The 16,730-nt window shown below is 42.0% G+C and overlaps 1 protein-coding gene across 4 annotated transcripts in view; it reads right to left on the bottom strand.

Annotated features, from left to right (window-relative positions):
• LOC149222306 (formin-like protein (DUF1421)) overlaps nt 1-15,793 on the bottom strand; it is a 92,048-nt gene extending 76,255 nt beyond the window's left edge. The window contains exons 1-2 of one of the 4 annotated variants that reach the window (XM_089385356.1): nt 15,611-15,793; nt 14,499-14,898 (exon numbers count right to left, since the gene is read on the bottom strand). In XM_089385356.1, coding sequence (XP_089241482.1) covers nt 14,499-14,783 — 285 coding nt within the window. In that variant the 5' untranslated portion in view covers nt 14,784-14,898; nt 15,611-15,793. The remainder of the gene's footprint in view (nt 1-14,498; nt 14,899-15,610) is intronic. The other 3 variants (XM_089385355.1, XM_089385357.1, XM_089385358.1) reach the window with 3 other exon arrangements.
• Nucleotides 15,794-16,730: the final 937 nt, after the last annotated feature.

Genomic DNA, 16,730 nt, shown 5'->3' with positions numbered 1-16,730 from the left:
GAGGAAGCAATGGCGAGGGCCAAGATTATCATTCTTGACGGGGTCAAGGATCATATAGTACCACATATTGCCGAGAACAATACCGCACGGGAGATGTGGGAGGCCCTGACCAAGTTGTATCAGCATACTTCCGTGCAGAGGAGTAGCAGGACTGGCGGATGTCGGTAGAGACGGATGAGGATGGAGCAGCAGAGAGAGCTACAGTGCAGGATTCCCAAGACAACACGAGGCTAGCAGGCTACAACAGTGCGAGAGGCACAAGAGTGTTGCACCAGTGCAGGATGGCACAAAGAGGTGTGCAATGGTGATAGATGCAGGGAGTTGTTGCAACAGCGCAGAGGTCAGAGAGGGGGCACTTGTCAGCGACAAAGACAGCTTCAGCATCGGGAGTGTTTCTAGCCTGACAAAGATGTCAGAGTTGGGAGATCAATTACTTACTTCTCAGTAACTGAGTTGCAGTGCAGCAGTTAGCAGTGGTGGTGCTATGGGCAGCACGATGGAGCATGATGAGAGGGGATACAGGGCAGATGCAGCAATGGCAGTGGCAAGGCCATGGGCAGCAGCACAGATGCAGAAGGAGTTGTCGTACAGATGCTGTAGTGGTAGTTGCAAAGCCATGGGTGGTAGTACAAGATGCAGCAGTACAGATGAAGGGCAACAGGCCTAGCATCAGGGACCGATGCTGGATGATCAGAGTAATACTCAGTAAGGAGTATTGCTAGAGCAAAGTCCTCGCTAAGAGGGAGTGTTGATTTCGGGTAGCATCAGATGTGCTCTAGCCACGAAATTTGGTGGAGAGGTTGAGGCACATGAGATCTCCAATACCCAGAAAGGGTTTAAGCAAATTCTAAACAATTTGGGAGATATTAATATAATTAATATTTTTAATGGAGTCCCTAAGTCTAAACATAGGGAGATGGTCCAAAAGTCATGGATCACGCCAGATCTAATCTTAGCCGTTGATTAGGGACTTAATCTCGGTCGTTGATTTGTCAACGCAGAGGAGGTTTGAGGGTCACTTGGAGAACACACCAAGAGATCAAGGTTTTGACTTTTTGGGGCTGGGTTTGCTGAGAAAGTTGAGAGAGTGATCTGGAGTTGCAGCTGAGAGGCAAAGATAGTGTCAGGAGGATCAGTGCAGCCGCTGGGAAAGTTGACGCAGAGGGCAAAAGCTGGAACTGCCGGGAACAATCGGAATTGTCAGGAACTGCCAGAACTGCCAAGAAAGCTGACGCAGAGGGCAGAAGTCGGAACTGCCGGGAACAACCGAAACTGTCGGGAATTGTTGGAACTACCGGGAAAGCTGACGCAAAGGGCAAAAGTCAGAACTATCGAGAACATCCGGAACTGTCAGGAACTGTTGGAACTGCCAGGAAAGCTGACGTAGAGGGCAGAGGCCAAACTGTTGGAACTGCCGGGAACGCTGATGCAGAGGGCAGAAGCCGAAACTGCCGAGAACAATCGAAATTGTCGGGAAAGCTGACGCAAAGGGCAAAAGAGGCTGACGAAGTGCCTAGAGGCTGACGTTGGGTTTTTCGTGGGTCAGATTGGAGCTGAGGAGTTGCCGAAGTGTTTATCTAGGGTTTCAGCGGGGGCATCTGTCTCCGAAGGAGAGGTACTACTACTGAGATTTTTCTCTGTTGGGTAAACCGGATTTGTCACCTAGATTGTATTCTGAAACTGCTTAATAAATCAAACCCTCAGATAGCCGCACTGGTTTTCCCACATTAGGTTTTTCCGGGGACATTAGTCCAAAAATAACGGTGTCATTTGTGTGCTTGTTTCTGTTTCCTTCAGTTGATGATCTGTAATGTGTTGAGCATGTACTTGTGTTTATTTTCAGTATTTACATGGTAAATAACTTGTTAGTTAATCAGAACAAGTAGGAAGGAATAAATCAAAAAGTACATGGAGGGTTTCTAACTGTTAGACTTAGAAACTTCAACATTGCACACACCAGAAACTCTAATGAAATATATAGGAGGATTACTAAAGTATATTCGCCATAATGTATTCATGTTTAGTCCTACTAACATGGATGAGGTGGTTGTTCAAGCAACTTAAACTGAAGCACGAAAAACTAGGGTTGGTGTATAAGCGGAATTAGCGTCAAGAAAAGAAGGCAAGAACAAGGGGAAAGCAAAGAAAGCAAACTCAAATGTGAAAGAGCATGAGAAGCCCTCTTTGTAAGCACTGAAGAAGAAAGGGCATGACAACGAGCAGTGTTGGCAATTGCATCCAGAGATGCAACCGAAGTGGTTTAAAGAAAAGAAGGGGAAGCAAAAATTTGCAACAGCAGCACAATCGTTGGATTTGGGGTTTGATTCAGGTGATGAGGCTCAAACCGCAACAATAGATTTGGCAGGTAAACTTAATGATGGTAATGATTCTGATAGTTCTTGTGATATGAAGAGATGCAAAATATTTCACATAAGGGTCATTATAAAGCATGCTAAGATCGACACTTTGTTAGAATAGCGGATCTCAAGCTAATCTAATTTTTGAGGAAGTGGTTAAGCAATTAGGATTAAAAACTAAAATGCATCATAAACCTTACACATTAAACTGAATGAGCAAAAATCATAAATTGCGGGTAACTAAGCAATATATCTTACAATTTGCAATCACATCTCAATTTGTGGATAAGGCAACATGTGATGTAGTGCCACTAGATAAATGTGGGATGGTCTTGGGTAGCCCTTATTTGTATGATCAGAAAGCAATCTTCTACAGGGAACAGAATCAATATCACTTGTTTAAAAAAGGAATCAAATATATTTTGCACTCTCATCCTATTAAGGTAAATAGACCTTTTCTAACAAGGGAACAATTAATCCCGGATGCGGGTGACTTCGGTGCATGAAAGGCAGGTGGCTCGTCACATGGGCAGGTGTCAGCCCGGACGAGCCACGACGTACCAGGACGCTGGCGCAATAAATTCGACGAAAGGTGCAGTTATTTGGGTTTTAAGGCTGGTCCAGTCGGCATTCAATGTGCAGCAAAGAACGAGGAGAATGGCGCTCAATATACCCCAACCCCATGCCGCTTTTCTTCATTCCTTCAAGCGGTCCGAGCAGAAGCTGGCAGAGACGGAACATTCTCTGGTCCAGTGTAAGTTTTTACAGCGGAATTCTTGTCTGGAGGATAATCGGAAGATGCAGAGAGAAAGGCCCAGAATGAGCAGTCGTCGTGGCAGTTCCAGGGGTCGTTCTGCTACTCAGCGGCCAGTCATTTCGCCTTCCTCCTCGGTGGAAATCACTTCCGAGCAGAACAGAAACCCAAGCAGACTTGCAGGCCGCAGCAATGTGCGTGGATGGGGAGAAATTATGGACTGTGGCCATGCGGAGCATCCGGCTGTTCGCTACCGGATCCCCTGCACTCTGGAGAACAACACTCTCATTGTCTCAGTCTCGGTGGAACATTGCAGCAGTCTCAGGGGGCAATTGGAAGACCTGAATGTGCCAGTGGTTGACATGCAAGTTCCTACGGTAGATATGAGGCGGCCTACCAGGGCAGACACTCCCCAAGCCACACAAGCTGTTGTTGCTGGCCCCAGTGAGCCGGTACAGAGGTCGTTGCGCTCGGACATGGAGGAATCTCAGAAGCTCAAAGGTCAAATGCAGGATGAGCCTCACACAACCGATGAGGAATAGCTCAACCGTCACTCTGTTTTTCGCTGCCAGGAACGCAACTCTCTGTTCGTCTCTTCTGCTCTCTTTGTCTGTGTGTTTAAGTGTCCACCATGACGGTTTATATGTCCACCGTGTCAGTTTATGCGTCCACCGTGTCAGTTTATGTGTCCAACGTGTAGGTTTATATGTCCACCGTGGCGGTTTATATGTCTACTGTGCCGATTTAGATGCTGGCTATGTCGGAAGGATGAAAAGCTGATCCAATTTTGTAATGGTGTTGCTCTGAAAGGTCCATCATGGGGAAAATCTCTCTGGAGATGCAGGGCCATGGCCCAGATGTAAAATTTGCTGTAATTTTTGAATTTTTTGTAATATAAATAGCATAGTCTTACGGAGAAAAAAAAAACAAGGGAACAATTAAAGAAGGCAGCTTATGCAAGCAAGAATGTCACACCTATGTTTGTCCAATCTAAAGCACTTAAGCATGAAACAGTTAAAATAAATCATAATCAGAAAGTTGTGCTTAAGGAATCAGAAATTGTACAACAACAAGTGTCAATGCATGATAAGTTGAGTTTTTTTCCAATTATGAAGGATAAGCAGGGTATGGCTTCATTTATGTTAGTGTATTCAATGTTGTTAATCAGCTTAGGACTATTTAGCAGTGTTTGGTTATTAGCAGTAAACATGACTGTAAATGTGGATGGAAAATGGCTCAATATACTTTGCAATTTTTGTGTCATACTGATAATTGTCTAGATGAGTCCAATGTACACGTTCAAAACAGGTTGGCCCAAAGATACAGGACAGGTGGAGAAACATTGTCTTCACCTTAAAACAGTGTAAATAGCCTTTTGGAGGTCCAAAAGGTCTCAATGGCGAGGAATGATCCAAAAGGATCTATAAATGGACAAAAATTCAAAGTTCTCAAGCAAGACTAGCGCCATTGTGTAGAGCTCGAAAAATCAATTATGGAGCAATTTGAATGGGATCAAACCCAGTCTACATGTGAAAGTTATTGCAATTTGAAGTTTTGGGTCAAAACAGGGAAAAAGTCAAAGGTCAACGCCTAGTCAAAGACCACCACGTGGCCCTATTGGAAGGTACCACCTTGCCCTATTAGGCGCCACATAGCCTTATGGGAGAAGGACATGTCGCTTTGGTGGATGGGTCAAAATTTATTGGCTGACAGCCTCGGTGGGGATCTTACCACTATACCACAATTCATTGTTTGTTATAAAAAGGTGTTGGGTTATTATTTATTGTGATAAGGTTTGTTAAACGAAAAAAGAAGGTTGGGCAGAGCCTGCCATATCTGGCGGCTCCACCATAGCCAGCACCCCCTCTAAATGTATAACAATTAAATTAAATCATGGCATCGTATATATAGTACGTAGGTTTGTTATTATTGGATATATATGATGGGATAAGATTTATATTAGATACGGGAAAAACCTCTGCAGCCTCGGCCGTGCCTGAGAGCGATTCGAGCTGCTTCGGCCCTTGCAGGTCGTCCCCTGCGCGATCTGCTCCCCCAGCGGATTGAGCAGGCCGCTTTTCCGATTTTCGACCCCTTCTGACGGTCAAAGCGACGCCTCTGCCATCCTGATATCTGATCCGGATTGCAGGTCCTGGAGTGCTCAATCCGTGAGCGTCCCCAGCCCTGAGGGCGGATCCGATTGAACTTGTGGGTGTTTATGGAGCTCTTGCCAGGGTCTGACCTCAGCTAAACTTGAGATCATGGAGACTCTGGGCTCCCCCCAGGGTCCATCCGCTCCATCATCCCTCTCGCCTGCGGAGGCCTTCATGCAGATTCTGGCAGGGCTGCCTAAGAAGAAAGCCCCAGAACCTTCGAAATTTGTGAAAAGATTGGAGGATATCCCGGCGATTTCCCTTCCGCCTGAAACCCCGATTCAAGTCGCTCTGTCGCTGTCCGATCGAGCCCTCGTTGGTCAGTTTACGGGGCTCTGGCCGTCCCCTAAAACTACGGAGAGCTGGGTAACCAGAAACTGGGCGCCGTTGATCAGAGAAAGCGTCACCTCTTACTTCTTGGGGAGAGGATACTTCCTCTTCGAATTTACAGCAAAGGAGGACAAAGAACTGATCTTCCGAAACGGCCCCTATTTCATGGGTCCTCGGGGTCTGTATCTTAACAAATGGACCCCGGACTTCGATCCTGCAGTCGATGTCCCTAACGCAGTCCCTGTGTGGGTCAGACTCCCGCACCTCCCGGTCCATTGTTGGAATTGGGACTCTCTGCGGCATATTGGAAACGCTCTGGGTAAATTCATTGATCAAGCAAACAACAAGGATCAATACGACTGCGCCCGGATATGCGTAGAAGTAGACCTGGAGGTAGGGCTCCCTGAAGCCATCACGATAAAGGTTGGAAGCTGGACGCATCTGCAGAAGCTGGATTATGAGCAGTTACCCTTCAAATGCCGGAAATGCCACGAGTATGGACATTTCGCCAGAGGCTGCCCATCCAACGCCGAGGCCGCACAGGGAAAAGATGATGGATGGAACCAAATCAAGCGCCACAAACCCAGGAAGACGGGAGGACCTAGTAGCAAAGGACAACCATCTGCTCAAAATACTGCACCTCCCTCAGGGAATCGATTTGATCCACTCATCTCTCAACAAGAGAAAACTCAGGATGCTGAGATCCAAAAGGAGAGCGAGCCTACAGAGGAGACTGGGAAACAAAACCCGGATTCTTCAAACAAAGGTTCTCCTCCAGCCTCCAACAAAGACACAAATGAGGAAACCCCTAAAAGCAAGAAAGATGAAGACAATGAAGAAGAGCAGATCACAGATGACTCAGAAGAGGAAGGAGAAATAGGTGAGTCTCAAGCCTCGGTCAGAAGATCCACGAGAGGCCGGAAAACGGATAGAGAAAAAAGAGAGGAGGAAACGTATAAAGAAAAACTACAAGGCAGCCAGCCCACTCTGGAAAAATTGCTAGCCTCCAAACCCAGAATGCCGAAAAGCCAGCCCCATGGCTCCAAGGGAGCCCACCAAAAACACAAATAATGAAGATCATCTCCTGGAACTGCAGAGGTATGGGGAGCAAGATCAAGGAAGAAGCCATGCGTAGTCTGATAAGAACAGAGACCCCAGACATACTTCTCATCCAGGAGACGAAGCTGGAAGACTCTGTCTTCCGGCAAACAAGCAAGAAAATATGGTTCAAAAGTGAAGCAAGAGCAGTCTCCGCAAGGGGAGCCTCGGGAGGCATTGGTACTCTTTGGATTGAAAACAAATATGCAGTCATCACTGAAGCCAGCAACACTCATTGGTTGCTGTTGAAAATCCAGGATCTGAACACTAAAGAAACTCACTGCATCTTCAATGTATACTCCCCAGTCAATGCTGGGAAAAAAAAGCATGCTGGGATTCGATAAGACTTCAAGCAGACCTCATGAATCTGGAGAATATCATCATTGCCGGAGACCTCAATCTTACACTCAGTTCGTCTGAAAAAAGAGGTGGTAGCGCTGTTCGTGATCCGGCAAGAGAATGGGCGGAGGACCTCATGCAAGACTGGGACCTGATTGACATCAAACCCTCCTCCGGTAAGTACTCTTGGACCAACAAAAGAATAGGTCCGGGGCATATAGCAGCTAGATTAGACAGATTCTTCATGCAAAGCTCTTATTTATTGCTGGGAGTAGAACCAAGAATGTGCATTCTCCCCAACAGTATCTCGGATCATAAACCCATAAAGCTAGAATTACTTCCTCAACTTGACCTGGGTCCTATCCCCTTCAGATTCAGCCCAAACTGGATCAAGGAACCAGACTTCATGCAGCTTGTCAAGGATTGTTGGAATCAATCTATTACAGGATCCCCCTTCTTCATATGGGAAGAAAAGCTCAGAAGGGTAAAAAGAGCTCTAAAACAATGGGCCAAAACTCTACCCAAACCGGATACTGAAAGAAAAAATATCAAAGTAGCCCTTGCCAAACATCAAACTCATATGGAAGATTCTCCAATCACCAAAGATCTGCTTGACCAAGAAGCCCAACTCCAACAACACTACAATAAAGCCTGCCTTGCAGAAGAGGAATATTGGCGATTAAAATCTAGAAGCCTCTGGCTAAAATCAGGGGACAGAAATACAACCTTTTTCCATAAGCAAGCGCAGAGCAGAAAATGTTATAACACCATCTCCGAGATCAAGGTGGACAGCGAAACATTCAAGGAGTTTACAGACATAAAGAAGGCAGCCCACGCCCACTTCCTAAAGTTATACAGCGAAGAAAAGGTACAGCACCATGCTTCAAATCTTTTAGAAACGATCCCAGCCAAAATTTCTCCAGGTATGAATGAAACCTTGGAGGCCAAAATAACCAAAGAGGAAGTCAGAAAAGCATTAAATGACATGGATCCGGACAAGGCCCCTGGGCCGGATGGATTCACTGCCAGATTTCTTCAATCATGCTGGCCCATTATTGAAAAAGACCTGATTAAAATGATCCGAAAGTCTCAGAACTCCCAAAAAATAGGTGGGAGCACAAACTCTGCCTTCTTAGCCCTCATTCCAAAGGAAAAAGGGGCCAGCAACTTCAGCAGATTTCGGCCGATCTCCCTATGCAACATTGGGTATAAACTAATCACAAAAGTCATAGCAAACCGTTTGAAGCACATACTCCCCAAAATAATCCCGGAGAATCAAGGCGGCTTCATCCAAGGGAGGCAGATAGTGGACAACTTCATCCTTGTCCAAGAGGCAATCCACTCAAGTCTCCACCGTAAAGAGCAAGGTATGATAATTAAACTTGATCTAGCAAATGCATTTGATCGTGTAAATCACAGTTTTTTGCTAGAAGTTATGAACAGGTTTGGGTTTGGATCAAACTTCATTAGCTGGATCCGGGCCTGCGTTTCGGAACCATGGATTGCCCCTCTTGTGAATGGAAGAGCCACAGACTTCTTTAAAGCTTCAAGAGGACTCAGGCAGGGGTGCCCTCTCTCTCCTCTGCTTTTTGTCATTCAAGCTTCAGCTCTCAGTTTCCTCCTGGAAAAAAGAATGCAAGAACAAGAATTAATGGGACTGCGTATAGCAAGAGGAGTCAAGAACATCAATCACGCTTTGTTCGCGGACGACACCTTGCTCCTGGGCGCTGCCTCCCTCTCCACTGCCTCCAAATTCAAAGATGTCCTGGATGAACTCAGCATGGCCTCTGGTAGCGTTATCAATAAGAACAAATCCCACATCTACAGTTGGAATACCCCGCCCAGACTTCTCACAGATATCTCCAGGTGCCTTGGAATCGCAGCCTCCACTTCATGGACCTCCTTCAAATACCTGGGCCTCCCGGTTGTACACAAAAGAATCTCCAGCAAAGATTGGCTTCCCCAGCTCGAAAAATTTCAAGCAAAAATTCAGGCTTGGGGCTTTACCTGGCTCAACTATGCTGGTAAGTCCGTCCTCATCAAATCAGTGCTCACTAGTCTTCCTATTTTTCAATTTGCAGGAATGCTTGCTCCTTCAATCATCCTAAAAAAAATGGACGAGCATATTCGGAGATTTTTTTGGAAAGGTGGAAAGCAGAATGAAAGAAAAATCCCCCTCATCAGCTGGGAAACTATTTCTAAGCCTCTGTGGGAGGGAGGGCTTAACTTCAAAAATCTGGGCCATATGAATGTAGCAATGGCGGCAAAGGTCATTTGGAGAGTTATCGCGCCCAATCCTGGTTGGGCTCAGACAGCTCTCAGGAAAAAATATCTCCGAGGTCCTCGCTCCAGCTGCTTGGACCATGTTATTCGACTGCCAAACTCGCCTTTTCTAAAACTCTATGATAAGGCCGCCTCTCTGATAAAAAATTATTGTTATAGAATTCCAGGTAACGGCAAGAAAACAAAAATTTGGTCTGACAGAATCCTATCCTCTGTCCCGATCAGCGACAGAGCGCATTTGGGCGAGCTCCGGGAGTGGATGGAAAGAAATAACTTAAACACGCTCTGGGATATCTCCGATTGGAAAGGCAGTGAGTGGACTGGCTGGAAGTCTGTCGATTTGCCAGATCGCCTGGCCGCTGACTGGGCCACGCTGATCGATCTTCTACACGGCCTTGCGCCCTTGAACAGGTATACTCATGACGCTATCGGCTGGGGAAATAAATCCAAAGGGTATACGGTGGCTGAAGGCTACGTTAAACACAGAGAGAGGCCGCACGTCCCCATCAACCCAGCTCCATGGCAAACGATCTGGCGAACTCAGGCGTGGCCCAAAATAGACATGTTTGCGTGGATGCTGTGCCATGGCAGAATCCTTACCTTTGACCGTTTGCAGAAGCTGGGATTCAACGGTCCCTCCATATGTCACCTATGTAGCAATAGTGAAGAAACAGCTGCGCACATCTTCCTGGAGTGCAGATTTGCTAAACAGATTTGGAGCGCGCTGTTATATGTCTTGGATCCCTCCTTTCACCTACCGAATACAATGGCTGACCTCTTCGCTAGCTGGACTTCAAATTACCCAGGGCCTTCTCCTCAGAATCAGGTAATCAAATCAGCCTGGGCCATCCTCCCAAAGGTCATTTGCTGGCAGTTGTGGCTGGAGCGCAACAGGAGAACCTTCAAAAATGACAGGCAGCACCAAAAAATTATTGAAGTAAAGATCAAGTGCCAATTAAAGGAATGTCTGTCCCAAATCAAAGATGATGCAAATCTCACCCAGCAAGACAATGTTTGGGGCGCCTTCCTGGGATTACATTTCCTCCCAGCAATCAGGAAAGTACCTCCTCTCAAAGAATGGCAAATCAGGAAAACAGAAGCTGACTTCCAAGACTGGATTAAAACTCAATCAAGCTACTTCCTTTTCTTCGATGGAGCAGCTAAGGGTAACCCGGGCAGAGCAGGTGCTGGAGGGGTCATCCTAAATCCAACAGGAACAAAAATACGCTCATATGCTTGGGGGCTTGGACATATGACCAGCACACAAGCTGAGGCCTTGGCCCTTCTGCAAGGCCTCAAGACCCTAAAAGAGCTGAAAATAAAAGAAGCAACGGTTATAGGAGATTCTCAAATCATAATAGGTGCTATGATCTCTAACTCCCCTGCAGCAGACCTCAATCTAGCCAGAATGATCTTCAGAATCAAGGCCCTTGAAAGTGACTTCCAGAAGCTGAGCTACTACCATATCTTGAGAGTCCACAATAAAGAAGCTGACAGCGAAGCAAACAAAGCAGCTCTTCTATCTGCCGGGGTCAAGATGAAAGAAGGAAAAGAGTCATGGGAAGCTATTCCTTAACTTGCAGTTCGCCATGTTTTACTGCTTGATTCAAAAAAAAATTGTATGTATATCCAAGTGGGGGAAAATAGAGAATATGGAATCTAAAGATCTTGATGCTAAGGGGAAAATCACAAGTAACATCAACAGCCACGCTTTCATAAGTGAAACTCCTCAGGATCCAGGCATCCTTATTGTACACAGAAATTTGGCATTCAAGCCAGGAGGAATATAATCACAATATAATCGTTTCTGTCAAAAAAAAAAAAAAAAGATTTATATTATAATATATGGTGGGCTGGTTATGATATGGTGCTTAAACCATATCATAAAAAATCTTTTATATATTAAATGTAATGCGAGGTATGGGGAGGCAGTTTGACCGTTGACCTCCCCCATTTTATTATAAAATGTTACCAACGCACCACAGCAAGCAAGGCTTATATTTTTATGCAAAACAGTGATTTTTATGTAGAGACAGGTTTTTAGACCAGCAACTTTGGAGGCTAATTCCAGGAGTTGTACTCACAACCTTTTTCAGTGTCATCTGTCGCATTGGATTTCTAAGGTCGAGCAGAACACAGCAAGAGCAATCAGAAATCTACTTTATGTACTTTTGATATACTTTGATGGCATTGAAAAGTTAATAAAAGAGGCCTCCCCACTGAAGACTAAGGGCCCAGAGATTTAGGCCTTTCAAATAAGCCGAACTCTGTTATCAATTCTCATTTTATGTTTTGTTGAAAATTTCTCCACAAGCAATTTCACATTTTTATTAAGGCTTTAATTGGTAATTTAATTCATGCAACATACTTAACAATTTTATGAACCAAAGCATCAAATTTTAACGATCTGGAATTTCAAATCAACTAATGCCATGTAATTAATGGTAATGTTAAATTCTCACAGTAAAATGATGAAAGAAAGTAGAATTTTAGATCTCACTCAAAATCCAGCAGAATTAACAGCTTTTAGGATTTCAAGATTGGGGGATTGCAACGCTTCTATTGGATTATGCCGTGTACGAGGGTATGGAACTAGCATTGACTCAAGAGCACCAAGTCCTCTATGTACCTTGATGTTAGTGCCATTGATTGTTGAACTCCTCTATCATGATCCTAGTAAAAATGTACCCATCACTCAAACAAAATCCTGATTTGACATGTTAAGCTTTCGATCTTATTTTAATGCTTAGAGGATGATATTGATAATGAGGATCCCAATATAGGCAATGATTTTGATGATGTGTAGGTATTTGTTGTAGCATGTTTTTATACACTAGAGGCCATCTAGAGCCTCTTTGTTGATGTACTTTTGGTTCAAAGATGTGTTGCACTAAGTGTTATTTTAGTTATATGCACTCTCACTTGCTATATAAATGTGAACTTTTGCATATTTGTGTATGAAAGGTTAAGATTTATATGGATGCACAGGAATGTACATGTTTTTCTTTAAAATTGAATATTTTATGTATTTTTCGGTCAACCAATTTTTTGGTCCAGCCTTTTTCCTATTCTAGACCAGTTCCCAATTTGGGTATGCACTCTTACTTGCTATATAAATGAAAACTTTTGCATATTTATGTGTGAATGGTTAGGATTCATATGGATGCACATGAATATACATGTTTTTCTCTAAAAATTGAATTTTTTTTTTTTTTGGTCCAGTTTTTTCCCAATTCTGGACCAGTTCCCAGTTTGGGGGGTAAACCAATTTGATGACTAGTTTGGTTCTAATAACATTGGTGTGAACCTCTCCACGTTTAAAAAATACAGGTTTAAAATAGATCTATGCTACTTTTATCTTTTTTATTATTTTTTAGGTCACCCTTTTTTTGAGTCTTTCAAGATCACCTTTTTTTACATTAGAGGCCAGATTCTAATTTTTTTCCATTTTGGTTTTAAGCATGTGACACAAACACAGACTATCTCTTCTACCATGGTATGTAAAGTACACCTTCCTTCTCTTGGTGCAATATGTCCATTATAATTGAACTGGTTACAATGAACGTAAACTACGATAAAAGTTTAAAACTAAACCACCACCATAAATTTTGATTTCATAGAAAACAAAAAATTCATTTCACATGAGTCGAATTTATTCCTCTATAGCACTGACTTTTTGTTATGTAGGTTGTAACTTATGTTCCTTTGCAAATCCAATCAAATCTATTCTATCGCTTTAAAGGGCATAAACACATAAACATACCACAGGTTACTTAGAAAGTAGTAAAATTTGCAAATACCAAAGGTTACTTAGGAAGTAGTAAAATTTGCAAATCCAGTCAAACCTATTTTATTGCTTTAAAGGGCTTTAAAGGGTATAATCACATAAACATACTAAATATTACTTAGTACTAAAATTTATTTAGTTACATCCAAAGTATGTTCTATAGCATAACTGACCAATTTCAGGTCAAATATGTGAGTATCGACCGCTTTTGGGCCTTGGCCCAAGAGATAAAACACTAAAGATAAAGTAACATCTGACAACACAAAAGCAGATCCTAACAATTTGAAGCTTGACTAATAGCTGACAAAGAAAGGAAAAATTCACGGAAGTAACTCTGAAGTTTGACCAACAGACAAACTCAAAAGCAACAAAATAGATCCTAAAAAGTTTGAAGCTTCACAAATATCCGACAAAATAAGGGAATACTCACATAGATGCAACTGTGGTTTCAGCAGTAGCATCTGACAAACAGAAAAGCAACAAAAAATATCCTAAAATTTTGAAGCTTGACAAATAGCTGGCAATGTGAAGAAAAACTTGAAGAAGTACTCTGAAGTTTGACCAGTAGCATACCAAAAGCTAAAACTAGAAAATAGTAAGACAAAACATCCCACAAGACTCAGAAAATGTGGAAATAAACAACAAAAGCAACAAGAAAATAAAATCTAGAAATCTAAATTCCCCACCATTATAAAGTTTCAATGCAATCCTTACATTCTAGGAAGACAAGAGACTTTGCAGGATTTTTCTAGACCCCGTCCCATCAGACTAGATACCTCCTTTCTTTTGGCATGTTTCCACACATGGAGGGGTGCTAAGTGCTGTGCAGAACCACCAGAGTTGGGCACAGTAGATATAAGATCAGTGAGATTATGCACCAACTCACGATTGGGGTCGAGCAACCCAACCCCACAAGGACACAGAGGAGTAAACATTCTCAATGCATGCCTACTTGACAATCCACCACAAACTCGTATCACTAAATTCTTTCCATCGGCCTCAAATATTAGGAGAGCCTCAACTGATTGTTCCCTATGCCAGGCCCTCAAAACCCTAAAAACTCTCTTCTTTACTATCTCTTCCTAATGATATACAGTGGCTTTATTTTCTTTATTGTATTACTCAGTCGGTTATATTTTCCTAGCCTCCACAGTATCCTTCTGCACTCCTATGGTTTGATATCACTGTTTGCATTTTCTAGTCCCGATAACCTACTCCTTTGGTCATTCATGAATATTAAAAAATTTAAATCTCTTGGCTAATGCAAATTGTATATTTTCCTATAGTTCTATGTTTCGCAGTTTCTGCCAAGTCACCAACACTTTGAGGATAGATGAAGCTGAAAACAAAGATGTACAAGCAGTATAAGAAGTGAAGGAAGAGATGGGGAGACTTACCCTGTCAGAGCGGCTGCTTGTCATATAGGCGTCTGTTGAGGAATTGCTCATTCGAGAAGGTGCAACATGGTGCCCATCAGAGAAATTTTGCTTCTTGCTATAGTCATAGTTTGATAAAATATCATCCGAGCTAAAATCAAACCTTGAGACAGAACCTTCGGCTGCCTTGTAACCACTACGAGAAATAGCAGGATTTCCATTGGCTGAAGATTGTGAATTAGACGATCCAGTCAGCGTGGAAGTGAAGAAATGCTCCTTTCCTTCACCCCGCTCATGGTGATCCATCGAACCAATTATTTTCCTTTATGGATACTCCAAGTACCAGATATCCTTGCTTTAACAAAGTACTTGTACTGCGAGCTTTATTAAATTAGGTACACCAAAGTACTTGTCCTGCGAGCTTTATTAAATTAGGTACCAAAACAAGTCTGACTGCCCCAATTATCCTAGGGTATCTTCTTCTTTGTTTAATTAAAAATATATATATATATGTATATATCCTTTTTCTGCTGCTCCTATGCAATCAGCGCAAATCCTTTGAAAAATTCTTCAATATTTCTAATAAGTTGCTTTAATAATGCAATGAGCATACATTCCTCCACAAAGTCTTCGATATTTCTTCTAAGTTGCTTAAACAAATCAGTCAAAACAGTTTCAATAGAACATTGAATCACCTAAATCATAATCGACATATGAAGAAGTCAGATTCCAGAATGCTGTATCAAATAGCTATTTAAAGAATAAAAATAAATCGTTAATTTATATCAGTCAATAGAAAAGAATCCAGGAGTGGCTTATTTGGATCATTCGTGGAAATAAATCTTAAAAGCTAAAAATTAAACCCTTATTCGACCGAATAACAATAAGCTGCTAAATTTTCAGAATCAACCAGGAAATTATGCACAAAATAGGTTAAATCAATTCAGAAACAAACCCTTATATCCAGATTTTGAGAATTGAGGCTTGAATCAATAAATTACCAGAAACCAAACTCGGGATGAGCCAACGTTTTTTGACGCAAATAAAAAATGAGATTTATCAAGGTGTATCAAATTGCTTGAGACTATAAAATTTAAAACCTACGAGACGAGTGGACTCGCATAGAAACCTACCTGATCCAGTGTTGGCCTTTGAGAAAACCAGTTTCACTATGTGAAAAACAGATGATGCGATTTCTTCTTTTGAATGAAATTCCCCACGGCCACGTCGGAGGATATAAGCCCATTTAAACATTTTTTAGTTTTAGCAGGTCGTCGGGCACAATGGTAGGCACCACCGCCGACGAAGGATGAATGTAACAATAAAAACGTATGTAACAATAAAAACGTCGCTGTCATTTGATCAAAAGCTTTCTTTGCACGCATCATGAAAAGCGCGAAAGAGGGATGGAAGTTCCTTCCTCCCTAAGGCATGTGATCCCCTTTTTCTTTTGTTTCACCCTTGGAATTATGGCGAGGGAACAAAGACTCAAGCGGATGTAGGTGGGGGTAAGATCAATAATCACCTTTATTTTATGTATTTTTTTATTAAAGTAGTTTATTATTGGTTGAGATGAGTGGATGTAGGTGGGGTAAGATTAATAATCATATGTATTTTTTAATGAAGTAGTTTATTATTGGTTGAGATGGTTTGGATGGTTAGAGGTGAATAGTTATGCCTAATTAGTTAATTAGTCACAAATTCATTTTATGAAGTTCGGAGAGATTAAGTGGAAGAATTCATTTTATGAAGTTCGGAGAGATTAAGTGGAAGAATTCATTTTATGAAGTTCGGAGAGATTAAGTGGAAGAAAAATTTGTATTTTAAGATTATAGATTGGAATTAAGATGGACCTAATTTTATTTTTTAGTTTAATTTTTATTTTTATATAATTTTATATAGTCAAATTGTTTTAATTAATAATTTTATTTTTATTTTATGTAATTTAATTTAGTGAAAATGTTTAGATAACATAATATAACAATATCTCTATATTTAGATGGAGTGTGTCTCTTTGTCAAAAATGTAATAAAATTAAATTTAAAATATATATATATAATATTTCGATTGTAAAATGAGAGATGGTTTTTGGGCATGTGGTATTGATGAGCCATGGTATTGGTCCATGGTATGTTATGGTTAATAATATCCATGGTAAAGTGGACTGAGTATCTATGGTTAAAAATCTTGAGTATTATTTTCATGGTGAAATGAGAAATGGTTTTTGGGCATGTGATATATGGTAACAAAATT

This window comes from Pinus tabuliformis, chromosome Q (assembly GCF_031772625.1).
Source record: "Pinus tabuliformis cultivar Carrire ecotype Pingquan chromosome Q, CPIR1, whole genome shotgun sequence".
NCBI lineage: Eukaryota > Viridiplantae > Streptophyta > Pinopsida > Pinales > Pinaceae > Pinus > Pinus tabuliformis.
Note: the sequence above shows the minus strand (reverse complement) of the source record. Positions and strands in the feature narration are given on the sequence as shown.